At 35.6% G+C, this 22,789-nt stretch overlaps 1 protein-coding gene across 2 annotated transcripts in view; it reads left to right on the top strand.

The window, feature by feature from the left end:
- NUP107 (nucleoporin 107) overlaps positions 1-22,789 on the top strand; it is a 47,999-nt gene that overhangs the window by 14,160 nt on the left and 11,050 nt on the right. For both annotated transcript variants that reach the window (XM_073900684.1, XM_025883010.2), the window contains 16 exons: positions 65-192; positions 904-952; positions 4,925-4,996; positions 5,380-5,468; positions 7,199-7,277; positions 8,785-8,898; positions 12,652-12,742; positions 12,894-12,970; positions 14,932-14,991; positions 15,757-15,902; positions 16,020-16,068; positions 19,258-19,327; positions 19,639-19,757; positions 20,858-20,896; positions 21,618-21,768; positions 22,104-22,216. In XM_073900684.1, the coding sequence (XP_073756785.1) occupies positions 65-192; positions 904-952; positions 4,925-4,996; positions 5,380-5,468; positions 7,199-7,277; positions 8,785-8,898; positions 12,652-12,742; positions 12,894-12,970; positions 14,932-14,991; positions 15,757-15,902; positions 16,020-16,068; positions 19,258-19,327; positions 19,639-19,757; positions 20,858-20,896; positions 21,618-21,768; positions 22,104-22,216 (1,446 nt within the window). The remainder of the gene's footprint in view (positions 1-64; positions 193-903; positions 953-4,924; positions 4,997-5,379; positions 5,469-7,198; positions 7,278-8,784; positions 8,899-12,651; positions 12,743-12,893; positions 12,971-14,931; positions 14,992-15,756; positions 15,903-16,019; positions 16,069-19,257; positions 19,328-19,638; positions 19,758-20,857; positions 20,897-21,617; positions 21,769-22,103; positions 22,217-22,789) is intronic.

Raw genomic sequence — 22,789 nt, 5'->3', positions numbered from 1 at the left:
GAAGAATACAAAGTTATGATTCAGAATGATAGAAAACCTCTTTACCGCTGTGTTTTTACATCAGGTGAATATACTGAGTAAAATAGTGAGCCGAGCAACACCTGGACTTCAGAAGTTCTCAAAAACAGCCAGTATGCTCTGGCTTCTTCAACAGGAGATGGTCACATGGAGGCTGCTGGCTTCTTTGTACAGGTAAAGTTGTGTAGGGCTGACTCATCAGTGAAATAAACACAGAGTAACCAACAGGCAAATTAATTTAAAAGTTTAAGTGGGATGTGTTTGGAAATAGGTTCTGCTGTTTTTGATATTTATCATTTCGATTGCCTTGTCATTAGATCATTGTCGGGGGTGAGCTAGGAGGGAAGAGGGAAATGCTAGGTCATAAAGCTAGTAGGTCCCAAGAATATATGTATAACGATTTAAGGAAAGTGGTGAAAATACTTCAATACTTAGGAGATGGTAGATAAGAAAAAGAACTGAAAAACAGACTTCATGTCAGGCGGCACTTTGAAAGAAGTTAACCACATTTTCCTTCTTTCAGATGCTCAGTAGCTTTGGCTCACATTCTGTTGCTTTTTCATCGTGATGAGAAAATCTTGAAAGAAAATCAGATTATTTAATTTTTGCCATGTGAAAACATTATATTAAAAAGTTAGGTATCTCCATTAGTAGGTAGCCAAGACAGACTTTTTGCAGTGTGTATTTTTAGTATTGGTTTTGTTCAGGTCTCCATATCAAATCCAGAAGGTATTACTTGTAACTTTGTTTTTAAAGAATGATTAAGTTTGATTGGAAACTCATTCGTTTATGCTGGATAGAATGCAGGTTTGTGTATATATGTAGTTTAAAAAGTGATTTCATATATAAATTAAGGCTTTTGCATTTTGTGTTATTTTTCCTCAGAGACAGAGTACAGTCTGCATTAGAAGAGGAAAATACTTTTGCAGTTACGGTAAGCTTAAGCTTAGTTTTTTTCTTTATAAATATTTAAAAATTAAAATGGTTTTTAGTAATAGAATTTGATTTTTGACCATCTTGAGTGTCTTCATTTTAGAAATTTTACAAGTAAAAGATCACAATCTCATAAAATGATCAAATACCAATTTATATTAGAGTAAAAGGTAAAAGTCCTCTTTTATCTCTCTTACTCTTCAGTCTGAGAGTTTGCTACCAGACAGTCTTCTGTGTACCCTTATATGTCCACATAGTTTTCTTCATGTATAGTATGATTTCATTTATACATTATACTTAGTTTCTTTTTATTCATCAATATCTTTTTTAATGTCAGTTCATGTAGATTTACCTTATTTTTTTATAGTATGCCAGAGTATAAGTGAACCATAATTTCTTCAGACATTCTGATGGACATATTTAGGTTGCTTCTAGTATTTCTGCTATAGCAATCCGTAATGCAATGAGCATTTTTCATATTTATCTGTATATTCCAAAATTTTCTACATTTGTAGAAGTGAAATTGTTGGGTCAAAGTTTGATAGAGATTATCATATTACCTTCCAGTGGAATGTACTGACGGTGGGTGAAGATGTTTAATATCAATCATTTGTTGTTGCCAATTGGAGGGAAAGTGTGTTACTTTAATATGCATATCATTGATCGTTAGCAAGGTGGAGTGTTCTTCATTCTTAAGCATTAATATTCTTAATACAAATTCTATATTCATATCCTTTGCTCATTTTCCAATTGTTTCCTCTTATATATGTTAAAGATAGTCTTCTGTTACTTGTCTTTCAATTTTGCTTAAGGGGTCTTTGTCAAGCAGACATTTCGATTTTTATGTGCTCACATCTGTCAGGTTTTCCTTTGTCATTCATTATTATGTGTCGTATTAAGGAAGGCCTTTCCTGCCTATTTAAAATATTCTCCAATGTTCTCTTCTAAACCCAAATCTTCATTTTCTTGGAATTCGCCTGGAGTAATTTTGTCTCTGAAGTAAGAAAGAGATTGAATTTTTTTCAAATGGGTATCCATTTAGTCCAACACCACTTATCAAACAAATGTACTTATCATATTTATACATAGATCTTTTTTCTCTTTTATTGAGTGATTCATTTGAAAACCAGTATTAGTAACTGAGTCTGTAATTCAGAAGTTTTGATATTTGGCAAGGTAAGTCTCCCTCCTCATTTAAAAATATATTTTTGCACACTTTTTTCCAGCTAACTTTACAATTTTCATTTTTTTTAAGTCCTTTTGGGGTATTTATTGAAGTGGTATTGAATTTATAAATTTGGGGAGAAATGACGTCTTTACATGTTGAATCTGTTTATGATCATAGCACATCGCTCCATTTATTTAGATTTTTTTAAATTAACATGTAATGTATTATTGGTTTCAGAGGTACAGGTCTGTGATTCATCAGTGCTCATTATATCACATGCTCATTACCCAGTGCTCTTTATATCACGTGCTCTCCTTAATGTCCATCTTCCATTTACCCCAACCCTCCACTTATTTTATTTAGATTTTTTATAGTTTATATAAATCTGTACTTTTCTCTATAAAAGTCTATATAAATCCTATTGTGAAGGGACTCTCTGTCCTTACATTTTCTAATTAGTTATTACTGTCAAATAGAAGGTTAATGATTTGTGGGTAGAGCTCATATTTAGACATTTTTCTGAACTCTTACTAGCTCCAGCTGGTTTTTTCATTTGATTTTATTGAGTTTTCTACATTGGCAGTAATTGTCTACACATAATAAGTTTCCTTTAATCCTTCTAATCTCTTATTTCTTTTACTTACCTTATAACATTGACTACGAACACCTGTACAGCAGTGAATTGTATTAGTTATAGCAGGCATTTTTTTCTTATTCCTGACTTTTGATAAGAATGCTTTTGTTTTGGGGTGCATGGGTGGCTCAGTCGTTAAGCGTCTGCCTCCGGCTCAGGTCATGATCCCAGGGTCCTGGGATCGAGCCCCGCATCGGGCTCCCTGCTCTGTGAGAAGCCTGCTTCTCCCTCTCCCACTGCCCCTGCTTGTGTTCCCTCTCTCCTTGTGTCTCTTGCTCTCTGTCAAATAAATAAATAAAATCTTTAAAAAAAAAATGCTTTTGTTTTATTGCAGATTAATGGCTTTTTTTTTTTCCTCTTAACTAGGTAATAGTTGGGATGGATACTGAATGCAATCAGATATGTTTTAGCTTCCATGAATATCTGCTTTATTTATCAATGTAATGGCTTGCATTTTCCTAATGTTATCTTCAAGTAGGATAAACTCTGTTATCATATATTCCTAAATATACTACTAAATTTTATTAGCTAATATTTTATTGAGAACTTTTGCAAATGTATTTTCTTTTTTTGTGACTTATCCTCATCCAGTTTTGGTGTATTATGTTAGCTCTTCAGAACAAGATCATAAATCTCCCATCATTTTTTCATAATCTGTTTGAAGAACATGGAAACTACGTAAAAATATGCCTTAAAATCATAAAGACCAGGTAGCCTTTTGGGGTTTAATTGCTTCTTATTTTCTGATTATAAAAGTAATTCATGTTTGAAACAACTATAAATACATTAAAAAGGAGAAAATAAATAAACATTTTTATAGTAAATGATTTCAATCATACATGTCTGTTAATCTCTTTCACGAAACTAAAATATTTTTAATATCTTTTCAATCTTTTAATTCATTCTATAAACACTATTTTTTTTTTAAAGATTTTATTTATTTGACAGAAAGAGACACAGCAAGAGAGGGAACACAAGCAGGGGAAGTGGGAGAGGGTGAAGCAGGCTTCCCGCGGAGTGGGGAGCCCGACATGGAGCTTGATCCCAGGACCCCTGGGATCATGACCTGAGCTGAAGGCAGATGCTTAATGACTGAGCCACCCAGGTGCCCCTATAAACACTATTTCATTACAGTCTACAAATAGTGATAACTTTGATGTTTTTTCCATACTTATTACTACTTAGTTCTTTTTCTGGTTTTATGTATTAGTTAGAACTTTTAAAGTAAAGTTGAATAATTGACAGGAATTCTTTTCATCGTCTCGATTTTTTTTTTTTATTTTAAAGATTTTATTTATTAGAGAGTGCAAGCGGGGGGAGAGGGGCATAGGAAGAGGGACGAGCAGACTCCCCGCTGAGCACGGAGCCCAATGCGGGGCTCAGTCCCAGGACCCTGAGATCATGACCTGAGCCGAAGTCAGATGCCTACCCAACTGAGCGACCCACGCGCCCCGTCTTCTCAATTTTGAAGGAATGTCTCTCTATAGTTACATTTGTTATAGGCTTCAACTAGATAGTTTATTATATTGACAAAATATTCTTCTATTTCTAATTATGAAGATATTTTTATCAAGTGACATTTGGCATCTGTCAAGGTGTTCACGTTGCTTTTTCCTTTAACCCACAAATAAGATGGATTAATTAGTAGATTTGACCTGTACTTCTACTGGTCACAATATCTTACCTTTTGATATACTGCTTAATATTACTTGCTAATATTTATGTGAAGTTGGCTTTTAAAGTCAGTCTTAAGACCCTTGGATTGTTAAGTTTTATTACCTATCAACTTCTGCCATGTAAAGTGAAAAGAGTTTAAAGTTTTTAAATGTTCACTTTCTGATACGTCACATGACTACATACTGCCCTTTATTAAGACTTTTTTGTTTGTTTCATTTTGTTCTATGTTTTATTTTTCCCCACAACACCACTTATGGGGAAGTAATGTTTTAAAATTCCGAGTGTAGCCAAAGAATTAAAGTATTGAGTAAGAGCACCTGCAAATTGATGTAGCAGTTTGAAATTTACTTATGAAAATTTTTGAAATATGAATATACGGATTTATTGTATGGTTAAATGTTTATGGGTAATTAAATATAATTATGTCAGATTCACTTTAAAATAATATTGAACATCTTTTTTTTTTTCTTTCCTTCAAATAATTGTTTTAATAGGCTCTTAATGCCAGTGAGAAAGTGGTGGTGGAAGCGTTATTTCAGCGAGATTCACTTGTCCGCCAAAGTCAGGTATGATTAGAATTTTGAAATATTTTTTTATGAAACATGGAGAAAAGGTAAATGACATACAGAGAACTGAAACTTTTTTAAGTTTAAAACATTAAAAATTTTTTTTCTTTTTGATTTTTTGTAATTAAAAGGCTTTAAGAACCTGTTCTTCAGTTTTTGAATAATAGCCCTAGTATTTGCAGGCATAGCCTTTGAAGAATTGTATAGAACATTTCATTCTTTTGCCATATTTGTATATCTTAAAAAAGTAAAAAATGGTTGGAAAAATTGTTAGTTGGTATTTTTTTAAACAAACCTTTTTTGAATTAAGGATATAAGTACCACTTCAAATAAAACACTGACAGATTTTATAGTTAATACTCTTTTTTTTCTCTCTTTCCTAGCTGGTGGTGGATTGGCTAGAGAGCATTGCCAAAGATGAAATTGGAGATTTTTCTGATAATATTGAGTTTTATGCAAAATCAGTATATTGGTAAGTTACTAAATATTTATGCTTAAAGTCACTCAACATTGGTTTTATCTTTCAACAATATTCAGTTCTTACTGCTTATTCAGTCTGTCAGGAAAACAGACAAAAACTCTGCCTTTAAGGCGTTATAATTATTTAAGAGAGTTAGACCACAAATATTTAGCCTGTTGGGTAAGTAGAGCTTCGAAAAAAAGAGTTAATAGATAGAGGATGACAGTGGGTACAGGTTTAAATAGAAGAGGTAATCAGGGCAGACCTCTCTGAGGAAGTAACAAGTAGTGAGTGAGAGGAGGCAAAACATGCAAACATCTGGGCGACAAGTGTTCTAGGCAGAAACAGAAACTGCAAAGATCCAGAAAATGTAGAGTATTTACACAAGGAGGCCAGTGTGAACACAGCAAAGAAAAGTATGGTAGGAAATGAGATTGAAGAGGGTCAAATCCTCTAGGACCTTTGCCAGGGTAAGGTTGTGGGACATTCTTCTTCTTTTTTTTTTTTTTTTTTTAAAGATTTTATTTATTTGAGAGAGAGAATGAGATAGAGAGAGAGAGCATGAGACAGGGGAGGGTCAGAGGGAGAAGCAGACTCCCCGCTGAGTAGGGAGCCCAATGTGGGACTCGATCCTGGGACTTCAGGATCATGACCTGAGCCGAAGGCAGTCGCTTAACCAACTGAGCCACCCAGGCGCCCTGTGGGACATTATTCTATATGTGATAGAAAACCTTGAGAATAGAATAATGACATGGTCTGATTTGTGTTTTCAGTTAACTGGCTATATTTCCTTAATAATTGTAATTCGATCATCAAGAAGATACTTCAGCTATGTTTCCAGCTACTTGTGATTTAAAAAAAAAAAAAAACTTTGGTCGTTAATCCTTCAATCCTTCTAAATTATTTTAGGATCTTGAAACCAAATAGCATCCCTAAGTTAAAGGGACAGTTTATTTCAAGTCTTGAAGAAAAAGTTCAGATTGTGTTTCAGTTATGCCTGTACAAAGTCTGCAAGTCCATTGTTATATCTTTTCTCTGCTTAACTAGGAACTTAGTGCTATTCAGTGTTTGTTAAAAATTAAATCTCGAGTAGTTACGATTTTTCTGGAAAAAAGCAATTTTCATTTAAAATTTAAAAATTTAAGGTAAAATGCCTTAAGGATTTTTTTGCACATTTTTTATGGTTAGTCTCCTTTTCTTACCAATCAGTGGAACAGAATATAGAACCCAAAAACAGACCCACATTAGATGGTCAGTTGGTGTTCAGTAAAGGCATCAAGCAGTCCAGTGGGGGGAATGAATGTCTTTTCAACAAACCATGCAGAAAAAACTGGGTATTGATGCAAAAAAAGGTCAACCTTGACACCTCCCTCACCCATACCCAACACTTAATTCAAGATGGATCACGAAAGCTAAAACCACAGAGCTTTTAGAAGAAAACATGGGAGAACATCTTTGTGACTTGGGATAGGCAAGAATTTCTTAGGTCATAGGAAGCAGTAATTGGGGAAAATTGATTGGATTCATCAAAATGAATAACTTCTCATTAAAGACATCATTAAGAAAATAAAAGGGAGCAAGCCACAGACTGGAAGAAACGTGTAAGACTTGTAGCCAATAAAGAACTACAACTCAATAATAAAAGGATAATGCGTACTTTTTCTTACTTTGACTTGATTTTATTGTCTTAAATAGACCTACTAAAATTACTCTTGTAAAAACTTCTGTACTTTTTCTTGCAGGGAAAATACCCTACATACCCTGAAACAGCGGCAGCTACCTTCCTACATAGGAAGTGTCCGTCCCCTTGTCACCGAATTGGTAAGTTTCATTGAAATGAAAGTTGTCTTCAAGGTTCCATGATTGTTTTTTAAAGGCTGAGAATTTTCTTTCACACAGATCCTTGTTTTGGTTTCCCAAAGGTTTGCATATACCATTTAACTCAAACTACTCAGTTGCATTTGAATTTGATGGAATGTATTTGAACATATCTATGGCCCCTGATTTGTAAATTGTAAAAGAAGGTAGAGAAAGTGATTTGCCAGCTGTAAAAACAAATTAATTTTGGTCTTACAGTAAGGTTTGACTCTTCAACTATGAGGTGATGATTTATGAAAGCTCTTATATATAAAAAGCAGGGGAAAAAAAGCTTTGAATTAGTTTGAGGTTAGAAAGGTCATTCTAGGATATGAGTAATAGGAATAACAGTAGATTTGAAAAGAACAGGAGTCTAATTCTTGTAGAAATAAAGGAGTAGAGCTTTGTGACAGGTGGAGACATGTGAACTAAATGTTTATAATGAAAAGTGAGAGAAATAAGTAACAATTGGAAAAATTGAAAAAAATTCCATTGAGTAACAAAAGTGGTTTTGGTGAAAATTGGTAACTACTAGAAGAGCTTGAAATAAATCATAGCTAAATTACCCTATAGCAAGCAACTAAAAATCATTTAATCTTAACATCTGGCAAGTGTTGATTTCCTTCTTGCCAGAAAGAGACAGTGTTCCAAAACTGAATGATTGTATCAGTCTGCAAAATATTTGTGAAGGAGCTATTTCACCTATTATGAACTTTATTTTCTGAATTGATATTCATAATACCATACACTTAGTAACATTTGAAATAAGAGTCACATTAAAATAGTTTTTCACTTAAAATTCATCATGAAGATCACATGTGCTCTTTGCTGCAAAAGTGAGGACAGTATGTTATCCCAAATGTTTAAAGGCACATTTTGTTCTATTTATGAAAAATAGGTGGGAATAACTGTTTTAGGTGGATTTTATTTACTAGAAATGTGTTCTTAAAACATTTTTTTATTGGACACCGGTGTGTTTTATTTGGCCTTAGTTCCATAATGGGCTCTCTTCCCATATGTTCTCAGAGTACCAGCTAAGCATTTTCAAGTCACAGAATGTATTGTCAACTCCCCCTTTAGTTTTTTCTCTGTGCTCATTTTCCATCTAGGCCTAATTCTGTTTAGAATTACCTTGGTTGTGTAATTACTACAACAGAGTACAGCTCATGTGTCAGCTTGAATGATGAGTGGCATTTTTAGAATTGTCTGGCTAGGCTGCCATAGTGGTGTTACTGCCTTGCCTGACCTAGGCGTGTACCTTGGTGGGCCAACAGAGTTTGTTTTGAATGGGCAGCAGACAGTTGTGTGGCTATCCGGAACACCTGTGGTACTTTCACTCCCTTAGTTACTTAACTGAATTGTAAATAAATTTATTTCAGTATATAAACTCAGAAGATTTATCATCTCTTGGTGATGTTTAAAATGTATGTGGGTCCAAAGAATTTATCATTGATTTTTGGGGGGAGGGTAGGACCCAGATGCTCCCATTAGACAGAAAATGCCCCTTGATGATCTGGATAGAGAAGATGAAGTCCGATTACTCAAGTATCTTTTTACTTTAATCCGTGCTGGAATGACAGAAGAGGTAAGTCATATATCCCTGCTTCTTCAGTTTCAAAGTCATAGACTCTTTTTTTTTTTTTAAAGATTTTATTTATTTATTTGACAGAGAGAGACACACAGCGAGAGAGGGAACACAAGCAGGGGGAGTGGGAGGGGGAGAAGCAGGCTTCCCGCTGAGCAGGGTGCCCGATGCGGGGCTTGATCCCAGGACCCTGGGATCATGACCTGAGCCGAAGGCAGATGCTTAATGACTGAGCCACCCAGGTGCCCCTTCAAAGTCATAGACTCTTTAAATTGTAAGGGATCTTTGTGACACCTAGTATGTCTCCTCGATACAATAATCTCTTCCACAGTATTTCTGGATCTCCTTTCTGTTTGAACGTTTTCAGAAGGCAGTGCATTCTTGTTTGTGCAACTCTAATAGAAAATTGGAAGTCAAATTTTGCCTCCCTGTGTTGTACTGCATACCCTAGGCATAACCCCCTTATTTTTAGTTCTGATTTTTAAGAGTTAAGAATGTGTCTGACCCTAATTGCTTTTCTGGATGACACTATTTACCCTTGAATGGCCCTCAGACTTCTTCCTTTTAATCTTACTTTTTAAAATCTCTTTTGTGATAGTTAAAATCTTACGTATAGAATGTGAAGTATCTAATTAGACAGCTTACTGGATGGCTTGGCTGACTCTTGAGGTGAGACAGTCTGATGCCTGGGAGCTTGCACCTGTTTTGCAGTCTTCTTGGTGATGTTCTTTAGGTAGATATATGTTAGTTCAAACTATTGTAATTTCTTATGGTAGTAAGTCTTGAATTACTAAGGATCATTCTTATTTTTTAACTAAGAAAAGAAGTGGTTATTACATACTCATTTTATTCAGAAAATATTTAAGTTCTAGCCCCTCTGCCTGGTGATGTGGGAAATAACGGTGGCAAATAAGGATGTATTTTAAAAAACAGAAAACAAAAATATCACTTACTGAAGCCTTGAAAAACAAAAATTCTCAAGGTCCCACTACCTTTACGTAACCACAGATAGTGGGGTTTTATTATTATTATTATTATTATTATTATTATTTACTTACAGCACTCTTTTTTTATTCTGCCTTTTTTTTTTCTTAGAGATAGCAAGGACTTCAATAAAGTCCATATTTTCCATCGTTCCCATTTACAAGCAAATAATAATACAGCCCTGAAACCCGGAGAGCTTGGGTGACTTCCAAGGTCACAGGATTAGTGAAATAATCAAAGCTGGAATGCAAGGCTCTGATCCCAGTTTAGTGCCTATTCTATTACAGTGTGGTCAGTCTGGCTGTACCACTCACTGTGTGTCCATGAGTAAGCTAATCACCTTTGGGACCCAGTTTTCTCATTTATTAAAGGCACATAATTAGCACCTCTCTCGTTGGGTCAAGTGAGGCAGTTCATGTGAAGTACCTAGCACAATGTCTTGCTCATAGTAAATATTCAGTAAATGAGAACTCTCATTAACATTTTCACCTTATGAAGAAACTAAGTGTTAGAGCCTCAAGACTTGACAAGAGAACAAGATTTTTTTTCTTTTTCTTTTTTCCTTTTACCTTTTGGCCCCCTTCATCCATTTCTCCCAACCCCCACATCTGGCAACCACTGTTCTCTGTATTTATGAGCTGCTTTTGTTGTTTACCCTTTTAATTCCAAATATAATAAGAGAGGTCACATGATATTTTTCCTAGTCTGACTTATTTCACTTAGCATAATGTCCTCTAGGTCCATCCGTGTTGGTGCAGATGCCATTGTATATCTATGTACCACATCTTTTTATCCATTTATCCGCCAGTGAACACTTAGGTTGTTTCTGTATCTTGGCTGTTGTAAATAATGCTGCAGTGAACATGGGGGTGTATATATATTTTCAAGTTAGTGTTTTTGTTTTCTTCAGATAAATACCCAGAAGTGGAATTATTAGATCATATGGTTTTCCTATTTTAAATTTTTTAAGGAACCTCCTTACTGTTTTTTCCACAGCAGCTGCACCAGTTTGCATTCCCATCAGCAGTGCACAAGGGTTTTTTTCTCCACATCCTCGCCAGCACTTGTGTTTATTATCTTTTGATAAGACCTTTCTTTTGTACTTCTTTTGAACATAATCATAATCATAGTATAATACATTGAGGTTTTTTTAACAACTTTATTGAGATATAATTCACATACCATATAATTCATCCTTTATCTTGTATTTAAAATATACAAGTCAATAGTTTTGATACATTGCATTATTCATTTTTTTCCCCACTGTGGTAAAATATATATAACACATTTTGTCATTTTAACCATTTTTGGTGTACATTTCAGTGCCACTAATTGCATTTACAATTTTGTGAAACCATCACCACTGTGTTTCCAAAAGTCTTTTCATCAACCCAAACAGAAACTCTGTAACCATTATGTAATAACTCCCCATTTCTCCCTTCCCTCAGCCCCTGGCAACCTCTAATCTACTCTCTGTCTATGAATTTGCCTATTCTAGCTGTTTCATGTGAGTGGAATCATGCAATATTTGTTCTTTTGTATCTGATTTATTTTGCTTAGAAAAATGTTTTCAAGATTCTATATACAGTTTTTATCCTTTTTTAGATAACATATCAAAACATTTTTCCATGTTACTACATTTATAATTTTTAATAGCAACAAATCTAGAATGATGTTTGGGGTAGGATATTCTTTAACTGGTCATATTAATTGGGTTCTCTAGGTTCACGTGATAGAAACCCAACTCAGGTTATTTACAAGGGAGGAATTGATTGGTTTATGGAACAGGGAAGTATAGGGGGTTATATCTGGTTTTAAGCGGGATCCAGGAATTCAAAAGATGTCCCTAGGATACCATCTCTTTCCCAGGCTCTTGGCTCTGTCCCTCTCTCTGTGGCTTCATTCTCAAGAAGCCACTCCTCATGTCAATGATGACCCAACAGCCCCAGGCTTACATCCTTCTGCCAGCTAGCAATTCCAGCAGAAGAAGTGTGTCTCCTTCTCACTATCTCCAGCAAGAGCCCTAGGAGTGATTCTTACTAGGTCACATCCCTAATCTTAGAGTTCAGAGGTGGGATCATAGGATCTTACCCAGACCATATGAACTAAATGGGGAAGAGACAGTTCCTAAAGAGGTTACGTATCTATTTCACTGGTTAGTCTAAGCTGATCTGTTTGGTCACAGTTAACATAAATATCAGTGGGCCGAGTGAGCACTAGCGCCTTGTCATTATAGAGACTAACAGTGTTTTCATAATACTTTTGTGTGAATCAGGGATCATTGACCTTTTTAGCCGCATTTGCGTCTAGCAGAATTAAATGCTTGTGGGCACCATGGGAGCCAGTTAGTAAGCCCAAAATCAAAGAGCAAAGGGATTATTAGGGAAAGAAAGAAAGGCGGAGACCACAGAAAAGACATGCATGCTGGTGGCGAAGTTGTCTACATTGTCCTTTGCAACATCGTGCTTTAAGTTATCTAATCCTGACATATATTGCTTATACTTTTTTTTTTAAGATTTTATTTATTTATTTGAGAGAGAGAGCACAAGTGGAGGGGAGGGGGAGAGGGAGAGAAGCGGGCTCCCAGCTGAGCAAGGAGCCTGATGTGGGGCTCGATCCCAGGACTCTGGGATCATGACCTGAGCTGAAGGCAGATGCTTACCTGACTGTGCCACCCAGGTGCCCCTGCTTATACTTTTCTATAAAGCACAAGTACTTTTCCAGTACCGCACTGGTTATGTAACTGACTGCTCTTTTTTGTTTCTAAAGGCACAACGACTCTGTAAACGTTGTGGTCAGGCATGGAGAGCTGCAACACTTGAAGGCTGGAAACTCTATCATGACCCTAATGTGAATGGAGGTATTTTAGTAGGTTTGATTCTGAGAATTAGGGATATATTTAGCTCTAAATGCCAGTCTTTATGAAGCATAGCTTTTGTTTTTAGAAATTGTTGAAATAAGGAGTTCTCTGTTTTAAACTATAAATTTGTATTTCTTTTACTGTTTTATAGGAACAGAATTAGAACCTGTAGAAGGGAATCCATATAGAATCATTTGGAAAATAAGTTGTTGGAGAATGGCAGAAGATGTAAGATACCAGAAAGTCTTTACTGATACTGATTTTTACTCTAATTGCAAGCCTGCTGATGGTGCTGTGAAACATTCAGAGCGCTAGAAGACTAAAGTTTGTTTTCAAAAAAAAAATTTTTTTTTTTTTTAAGTAGGCTCCACACCCAGTGTGGGGCTCGAACTCACAACCCTGAGATTGAGTTGCATGCTCTACTGACTGAGCCAGGCAGGCGCCCCTATTTTCAAAAAACTTCTGATCAAATTGAAGAATAGGGGTGGGCAGGCTTAACTACCCATCAGAATTATTCAGACACTAAGTACTAAGAATTAAACACTGATAAAAGGCAAAAATACAAAGCAGGTACCAAATGAATTCCGAGAATAAGCAGGGGCTTCCTAGGAGAAAGAATTGAATCGCACTTTGAAAAATTACTGGGATTTGAGTTGTTGGGTGTGAAAAGAAGAGGAAGGAATTCTTGGTAGGATGTGTAAGTTGGAAAACCCAAGGGGAGGTGGTAGTTCTATCAGGTTGGAGCAGAAAGCTCATGAAAGGAAGTAGAGTCAGTTCTGTTATGACACCACGGGACCTGTGCATTCCTAAAAAAATCACAACAGCATGCAAAATTGTGCAGAAAACCCACAGGTCTTTTGGGGAAAATAGAGTTGCGAGCACAGTACTAAAAATCCTTCAGTGATACATCAAAAGATAAAAACTTAACAAAACACTGTTAAACAGGAAATACACAAACGCTACAATAAATGTAGCACCTTACCTTGAAAAAGCACTGAAGTGTACCTGTGGAATTGTCAGGGGTTGCAGCTTGTGAGTTACTGTGAGGTGTAGAAGGAGGTTAGCTGAAATGAAAATGAAAATTGTAACACTTGATATGGATGGAGGTAGCTTATAATACACCTAATGAAGTGAGGTAGCAGGTAGATGTTTGAAGTATGTTAGTTTTGTGTATTTATAACTGGCTCCATTCAGCTAGGTGTGTTTTTTTGCATTCACCTAGTATTTCTTGTAGATGAAATTGTGCATTATGAGAAATTTGCATTATGTTTAAGTTGTTCCCTGATAGATCAGTTGCACTGGAACAAATTCACATTTTTAAAACAAAGGTTGTAACAGAACTAATGGAAAAGATGATTGAAAAAGATAAATTAAGAACAGGCGTTGGTGGTCCTCAAGTGTTGCTCTAAAGAAGGAGCATATCCTATTTAGTAGTGAACCATCAAAACCTCGAGGGCACATGGCAACAGTGCTTTAAGAAGATCAGCATGACGGTGAAAAATAGGCTTAAAAATGGAATGGACTGAAGGCTGAGAAACTAGTTAGGAGCCTGTCGGAATTATTCAGACACTAAGTATTAAGGTCCTGTCCTAGGATAATATTGATGGTGGAAAGGAAGGGAGCAAGAGTGGTCCAGAGGGTGATTGGAAACAAAGGCAGAGGAGGACTCAGGTATATAGTGAAAGTCTCTGAAGTCTTGTTTAGATGATAAGAAAACAGGAAATGCCATCAATAGAATCTGATAGTAAAATGGACTAATTGATGAATGTAATTAGCCCTGCTTAGGAATTAAATGCAGACTGATGCAGGACAGGTCCCAGGTGCCTTGTTTTGATGTTTTTAGATAAGTATCAAGTAGTGTTAGGTATTGAGGAACTTCCTAGAGGAAAACACCTACACCACTTCTATCTGGAATAAAATTTAACTATGATAAGTAATCAAAGCATCGTTAGAGTTGGATCTTTCATCCTGTATTTGAAATTTAGATGGTTGATTTTTCCTGAAGATTTCAGCACTAACTATCAGCAAACCAAGGAGTCCTTCTTATTGCCCCAGTAGATCTTTAAAGTTTAGAAACTACCAAGTGAATAAATAAGTTCAGTTTAGAAGACATTGTAAAATTCCAGATTATGAAAAAAATTGACATACTAAGAAGACAATATTTCAAATTTATATTCATTGTATTTCAGGAACTTTTTAATAGATATGAGAGGGCAATTTATGCAGCTTTAAGTGGGAATCTCAAACAGGTACGTAATCTATTTTAATTCTTCCTTTTTCCTATGGGACAAAATCAGATACATATTCTAATACTCATGTAATAAATTTTATAAGCTTAAGCTACTTTCTTTTTTTATTTTATTTTAATTTTTTTATTGTTAATCATCATATAAGGCTTAAGCTACTTTCTAAGAGTAGCAGTGACAGCATATCATGAAATAGAATAGTGACTTGAGCTGCTTAATTTCATGTATGCCATACACCAAATGATGTTTTAATACATGGAATCAGACTTTAATTTCTAAGAATTGTAAATTTAATTACAATACATATGTATATTTTTTTACAACACACATTTATTGATGACTTATAGTACTCATAGGTTTTTACAGAAGTACCACTAAGGGACAGTGACTGTTGGGATTGTCTTGCATGTGTGTGTGTGTGCACGTGTGTGCGTGCTTCTTGCAAACCTCACCACCCCCTGCATTTTATAGCTATTTGAGGGATGTTATAATACTTAGTTGATACACCATCTTACATCAACATGGAAAATTGATGCTATTGTGAACTGAGTATGGAAAAAAATCTATTAATAGTTCCAACTTTTTAGAAGATGTGGTGTGGGTGGGGGTAAAAGGCTATTTGATTTGGTATGGTATTTTGCAATCCATTATGGTTCATGTCATTAAAATGACTTTATAGTCCATATCAACGGGAGTAACTGCTTCCCCGTCTCCCCCTCCCCCACTGTTGACTGTGTTTATGTGTCTGGTTTGGCATGGGGGAAAAAGCTGCTTCCTGTCTGCGACACCTGGGAAGACACAGTGTGGGCCTACTTTCGGGTGATGGTGGACAGTTTGGTAGAACAGGAGATCCGGACGTCAGTAGTGAATCTGGATGAAACTGAAGAACTCCCTAGGGAATATTTGGAAGCAAAGTGAGTTGTTTATTTTTTTGTCCTAATGATTTGCAGTATGCTCTGTAAAGTTTTATTTTGTAGCCCTTGTTCATATTATTAATATTGTTTTATCCCTTTTCTGTTTTCTTTTTAAAGTTGGACCTTAGAAAAGGTATTTGAAGAACTGCAAGCTACTGATAAAAAGGTAAATATTAGTAAGAACCTTTTAGGATAACTAGAAGAGGAAACAATGTTATGCGGTTGTGCCATGTATCTGAAAGGCAAAAAAATATGAAACTTTGTTATATTTTCTTACCTCATCTAAATGAGAGACATTCTTTTTTTTTTTTTTAAGATTTTATTTCTTTATTTGAGAGAGCACAAGCAGGGTGGTGGGGGGAAAGGCAGAGGGAGAGGGAGAAGCAGACTCCCCACTAAGCAGGGAGCCTGACATGGAGGTTGATCACAGGATCCCGAGATCATGACTTGAGCGGAAGGCAGACGCTTAATGACTGAGCCACCCAAGCACCCCTAAATGAGAGACATTCTTTATTTTTTTTATTTTTATTTTTTAAAGATTTTATTCATTTATTTGAAAGAGAGAGAGAGAGAGACAGCGAGAGAGGGAACACAAGCGGAGGGAGTGGGAGAGGGAGAAGCAGGCTTCCCGCTGAGCAGGGAGCCCAATGTGGGACTCAATCCCAGGACCCTTGGGATCATGACCTGAGCCGAAGGCAGACGCTTAACGACTGAGCCACCCAGGCGCCCCTAAATGAGAGACATTCTTTAAAAGGAAGAGACTTAATTGCATATTTATATGATACATCATTTCTGTCTCTTTTGTTCAGGATTGGTTTCATCTAAAAATAAGGGTATGCATGTAAGCTAATTTATCCCTTTTTGAAAAAGAGAAATATTAATGGAAAATTAACAAGGACTTTTCCTAGATCTTAAAATAATTAATATTTTTAGGTAATATTCTCCTAAATAATTTTAAATAGCTGAAGTATGTAACAAAATAATCCAAAGATATAAATAAAACCTATATAATAACTCCCTCCTAACCACCTTATGGTTATTCTCATTCCCCAGAGATGATAAAATATATAGCTATTTTGTCTTTTATATCCTTCTCCATACTCTTAGAAATATGTGTAAATAATGTAGATATTCCAAAATAGGATTTTGATTTTTGTTGTTTTTTGCATCATACTACATACGTTACTCTATAACTTGGCGGGGGGGTGTGTTTTGTTCTTATTTATTTGCTTTTTTGAGAGAGAGAGAGATTGCATGTGGGGGAAGGGGCAGAGGGAGAGAGAGAATCTTAAGCAGCCTCCATGCCCAGCAAAGAGCCCCAGCATGGAGTTGGACACAGGGCTCAATTTCATGATCTTGAGATCATGACCTGAGCTGAAATCAAGAATCCGGATGCATAACTGACTGAGCCACTCACGCACCCCAGTTGTTTGGTTTTTGTTTTTTGGGGTTTTTTTTCATTTTTTTCATTTAATGATACTTTCTCCAAGTTAGTGGATATAGATTTAATGTAACCTGACTTACTCTTTTTAATCATTCCTCTTTTGATGGTATTTAGGTTGTTCCTAGCATTGCAGTGAACATTCTTATATACATATATGCTTATCTACTGGTCCTATCTTTTAGGATAAGTGTCCTAAAAGCAGAGTTGCTGAGTTAAAGGGTAGCTGTATATTGAATTAATTACCTGGTTGTAGCATTTAATTCATATTCCCATAAGTAATTTATTAATGTGGCCATTTCCCTGCATTCTCATGAGTCCCAAATATCACACTTTGAATTTTTTGCTAATCCATCAGATTAGGTGGGATATAGGAACTCACTGTACTACTCTTATTTCCCTGGTTATTCATAAGGCTGAGCAAGTTTTCCTGTGTTTATTGACCATTTGTGAATTTCCTGTTCAGATCTTTTACCTATTTTTCTGTTGAGTTTTATCTTTTCCTTAATACTATATGTGACTTCTTTGTATAGTAAAGAAATTAATGCTTCTTCTATCAAGTGTTTATTACCATTCTGTTATTTTGGAGATTCCAGGTAATTGAAAATAAAACAAGTAAAGGAATAGATACAAATATTAGAAAGGGGGGAATATTTACATATGATAAAAGTGTAAATCTAGAAACTCAAGATTCAGTCAGTTACTGGGATTAATAAAAAAATAAGAATTGTGAGTTTTTTTAAGTACCTAAATTCAAGACAAAGCTACACAAAAAATCCATAGCCTGTCTGTACTTTCCACAGCTAATTAGAAAAGGATTTAGTCCTCCCCCCAAAAAAGTCCCTTTAAATTACTGACCCAAACTATAAGATATATAGGATAAAATTAACTAGGGGTTTGAGGACTGAAGAAACTATAGAATCTTACTGGAAGACATGAGTCAATAGATGTACATGTTCCTGGATGAGAGGATTTGATTGTAAATATTAGCCATTCCAAAATTAACATAGAAACATAATACTTTGGGGGATTATTTCTGAACAGAAAATTTTACAAGTAGAAGAATAAGTGAGAATGGCAAGAAAATTTGGAAAGGAATAATATGAAGTACTTGACTTAATAATAAAACAGTATAATTATACAACAAAACAGTATGCAATTAGCACAGGAATGAATAGATCAGTGAAACACAGACGTCGTTGTTAGATCCAAATATGTATCAGCACTCAATAGATGACAGAGGCGATCTTTCATTTCAAAGGAAGAGAGATGGTTTATTTACACACATGGTATGGGCATGATTGACGTTGTATCTGGAGGAAAACAGAGCTAAATCCCTACCTCATGCCACATTTTAAAATCAGTTCCAGATGGAGCAAAGATTTGAATGTAAACAAGAATGAATGCTGAAAGAAAATTTAGATAATGAAATAAAAATTAAAATATATTTGACAAAAAAGAAATAAACTATTTGCTTCCAAACAGTGCAACAGCAGTTCACTTGTAGTTTTTTCTACTCTGTCTAATCACTATTTTGGTGGTTTCTGTTATGCTTGGTGCCATGTGCAGAAGAGAATACACAAGGAATACTTTCAAGAATTGCTGTTCGTTTTTGAAGAAATCTTATAGTTTGTTTTACTTAGGTTACATGTGCCCTTCCTTTCTGGCTCACCATGAAAATATTCACAGAGATTAAATTGTTTTATCACAGTTCTCTGCTTTCAAGGATTGTTCAGCTGGAATATATTCCAAAGGCATTCTCTTCCTCAAATTTGTTTTGATCTCCTAAGACCCCTCATATGGAACTTTTCCTTTATGTATGTTGTTTCAAAAGTTGACATTTTAGTTTACTAATGAATACATACTATAGAATGACCACTGTGGGATTTATGGAAAATGTAAAAATTTTTTCAGAGAGTTTTGGAAGAGAATCAAGAACATTATCATATAGTTCAAAAATTCCTTATCCTGGGAGACATTGATGGTAAGATACTATACTTTTGTTTTACTTTCTGTGAGTTCTTTGTTTTCTTATGGCAGTTTTGTAAAAAGTTATCAAAACAGTGCATGACTCACCACATCTTTTAATCTTTCTCTCAGCCTATTTGAATGCAATTATTAATTGTTAGATAATAGTTTGAATTTAATCCTGGGTCTGTTTTATGTGGGGGTTATTAACAATGAGGTAGTGATTTCATAGTACTATAGGAATACAGTGAATATCCTTAGTAATGTTTATTTCTCTTCTTTTGGTTTTTATCCCTATTATTGAATTTTTGCTTTGATGGCTTATAGGTTTGATGAATGAATTTAACAAATGGCTTTCCAAAAGCAGAAATAATCTACCTGGACACCTCCTCCGCTTCATGACTCACCTCATTTTGTTTTTCCACACTCTGGGACTACAGATCAAAGTAAATAAAAAAGAACAATTTACTGTCCTTTGCAGGGGTGACGCTATATGCCTCTCATCAGAAAAACATGCTACTTTTTTGTTGTTATTTTCTAGAAATGGTGGTAAGGGTACAGAAGTCGTTTTTCTTTTTTCTTTTTTTCTCTAAGATTTTATTTGAGAGAGAGTGAGCATAAGTGGGGGGAGGGGCCAAGGGAGAGGAACAAGCAGGCTCCCTGCTCATGACCTGGGATCATGACCTGAGCTGAAGGTAGACCCTTAACCGACTGAGCCACCCAAGCGCCCTGGCATAGAAGTCTTCTATATGGTCTTGTATGGTCACTCAGTGATAATTCACTGTGGGTGACCCTTTAGGGCTCTAGTCTACGGATGCAGAATACGTGTGTGTGTGTGTGTGTGTGTTTTAAGTAATTTTTTTTAAAAGATTTTATTAGCATGGGTAAATGAGCAGGGGGAGGGACAGGGACAAGCTGACTCCCCACTGAGCGGGGAGCCCGACATGAGGCTGGATCCCAGCACCCTGAGATTATGACCGGAGCTAAAGTCAGATGCTCAACCGGACTGCAGGCGCCCCTGTGTGGTTTTTGATAAATTCATAACTTTATCCTCATTGGTACCCAGCCCTAAATCAACCAGCAAAGCTAACTGAACCAAACTACTTTTTCAAACCTTTGTTTCTTTTTGTTGTTGTTGTTTCTTTTTCCTAAATGGTGGTAACATTTTAGTCAGTACATGTAGAAGGCAGAATGATAGAGTAGTTGAAAGCTTAGGCTTTGGAGTAAGAATCCTGGGTTCACATCCTTACTCAGCAGCTTCTAGTATATAATTCTGGGTAAATAAAACCTCCGAAGTGCCTTGGTTTAGAAACTCTTAGTTTCTTCCTATGTAAATTGTGAACAATGATAGTAATCACCCACAAAGAGTTATGGAAGGTTAAATTGGGCAACACATAAACTTTGCTAAGTCCTTAGCCTAGCATGTAGTCATTGCTCTGTGATAAATACTAAAATTATTAAATCATAATAGCAGAATTTTTATTAGATACATTGTTGGTAGACATAAGCAATTGTGTTTATAATTATATCTTTTTTTTCTATGAAGGAAGAAGTTTCCATTGAAGTTTTAAAGACATACATACAGGTAAATTTTAAGAATCCACAATTTGTTTTTTGGTTTTTTTTTTTTTACTGTTTTGGTGGAAACAAAAATCAGAATGGTAATGTTTTAATGCTCAGTGGCAGGAAAGTCATCAGAATCTATTAGAGATCTTTTAATTATCATAAGTATATATATATTTTTAAAGATTTTATTTATTTGTCAGAGAGAGAGAGAGGGAGAGTACAGGCAGATGGAGAAGCAGGCTCCTTGCCAAGCAAGGAGTCCAATGTGGGACTCGATCCCAGGACCCTGATCATGACCTGAGCTTCGCGAAGGCAGATGCTTAACCATCTGAGCCACCCAGGTGCCCCAATCATAAGTATATTTTATTTGGAATTTAAAATCATTCTGTTCGGTGGCACCAATCCACATCTATATGAATCTCCCATAAATGTTTGAAATTTTGAAGTGAAATTTTTAAAAAGCACTTCTGATCCCAGAACCTGTTATTATTATTATTAGAAATTTTTTTTTTAAGATTTTATTTATTATTTGAAAGACAGAATGAGAGAGAGCACATGAGAAGGGGGAGGGTCAGAGGGAGAAGCAGACTCCCTGCTGAGCAGGGAGCCTGATGTGGGACTCGATCCCGGCACTCCAGGATCATGACCTGAGCCAAAGGCAGTCGCTTAACCCACTGAGCCACCCAGGCGCCCCTCTTGTTATTATTATTGACATACTTTGATCTTTTTCTGTTTTTTAGCTTTTAATAAATGAGAAGCATACAAATCTCATAGCATTTTATACCTGTCATTTGCCTCAAGACCTAGCTGTTGCCCAGTATGCATTATTTTTGGAAGGTGTTACAGAATTTGAGCAGCGCCACCATTGCCTGGAGCTGGCTAAAGAAGCAGGTAAAAATGGTTGAGAACTTTTTGTTGGGCTTCACAGGCAAGTTATCATTTGGCATTAGTAACATTTATCTTCCTAGTTTTAAATCTTCTCTTGAAAGAAAAAGAATGAAATTTTTGATGAAATTCTGTTTTAGGAATAAAATAACTTAAACTGTAACTCGTGTAAAATATCCCTGTTATGGCATTTTCTTTTATAATTTTATAATGTCTTTCATATTTTACATGTTATATTTTTAAAGAATTTTTATTCCAATTTACAAAATCATTGTGACTATTTAGAGAATATTAGTGTGAATGATTAATTCTTGTTTTTGTCTCTTAAAAAAATTCCTTAGATTTGGATATTGCAGCTATAACAAAGACTGTAGTCGAGAATATCCGAAAGAAAGATAATGGTGAATTCAGTCATCATGACGTGGCCCCAGCCCTAGATACCAGCACTACTGAGGTAACATGAGGGGCAGGAGAGATGTGTGCGTAACTCCTAATAATCCCTCACATGGCTCTTTGGTGAACTTCCACCTTAACATACTCTGACTCCTTTCTTTTTTTTAAGAATTTTTCTTTGTCAGCCAAAACCTTTTAAATTTTAAAAATTGGCAGCAAGCAGACTTAAGGTCTTATGTAAGGAATTTAAATTACTTGCAATAGTATTGTGTTAAAAGAAAACTTCTTTAACAGAAAAAAAGTGAGCATTGGATATTTGCTCATTGGATTATTCTAGATACTTAATCAATCACTAACTCTTAAGTAGTTTACTTATCCTGTTTTCAGAAAGAAAAACATTTGAGTAGCAGTTAAGGAATCACCTAGTTAAGTTGGTGGGACATAGAATATTTAATTCCAGATTCACACTCCAGGAAGGTTTTTTTTGTAATTTTTTTCCCAGGTTTTTTTTTTTTTTTTTTAAGATTTTATTTATCTGTCGGAGAGCGCAAAAGCAGGGGGAGTGGCAGGCAAAGGGAGAAGCAGGCTCCCTGCTGAGCAAGGAGCCCAGTGCGGGGCTCGATCCCAGGACCCT

The sequence above is a fragment of the Callorhinus ursinus genome, unplaced genomic scaffold, assembly GCF_003265705.2.
Source record: "Callorhinus ursinus isolate GAN/ISIS: 27379988/994484 unplaced genomic scaffold, GSC_fseal_2.0 scaffold14, whole genome shotgun sequence".
Classification (NCBI taxonomy): domain Eukaryota; kingdom Metazoa; phylum Chordata; class Mammalia; order Carnivora; family Otariidae; genus Callorhinus; species Callorhinus ursinus.
The sequence above is the reverse complement of the archived record's forward strand: the minus strand, read 5'-3'. Positions and strand labels throughout refer to the sequence as shown.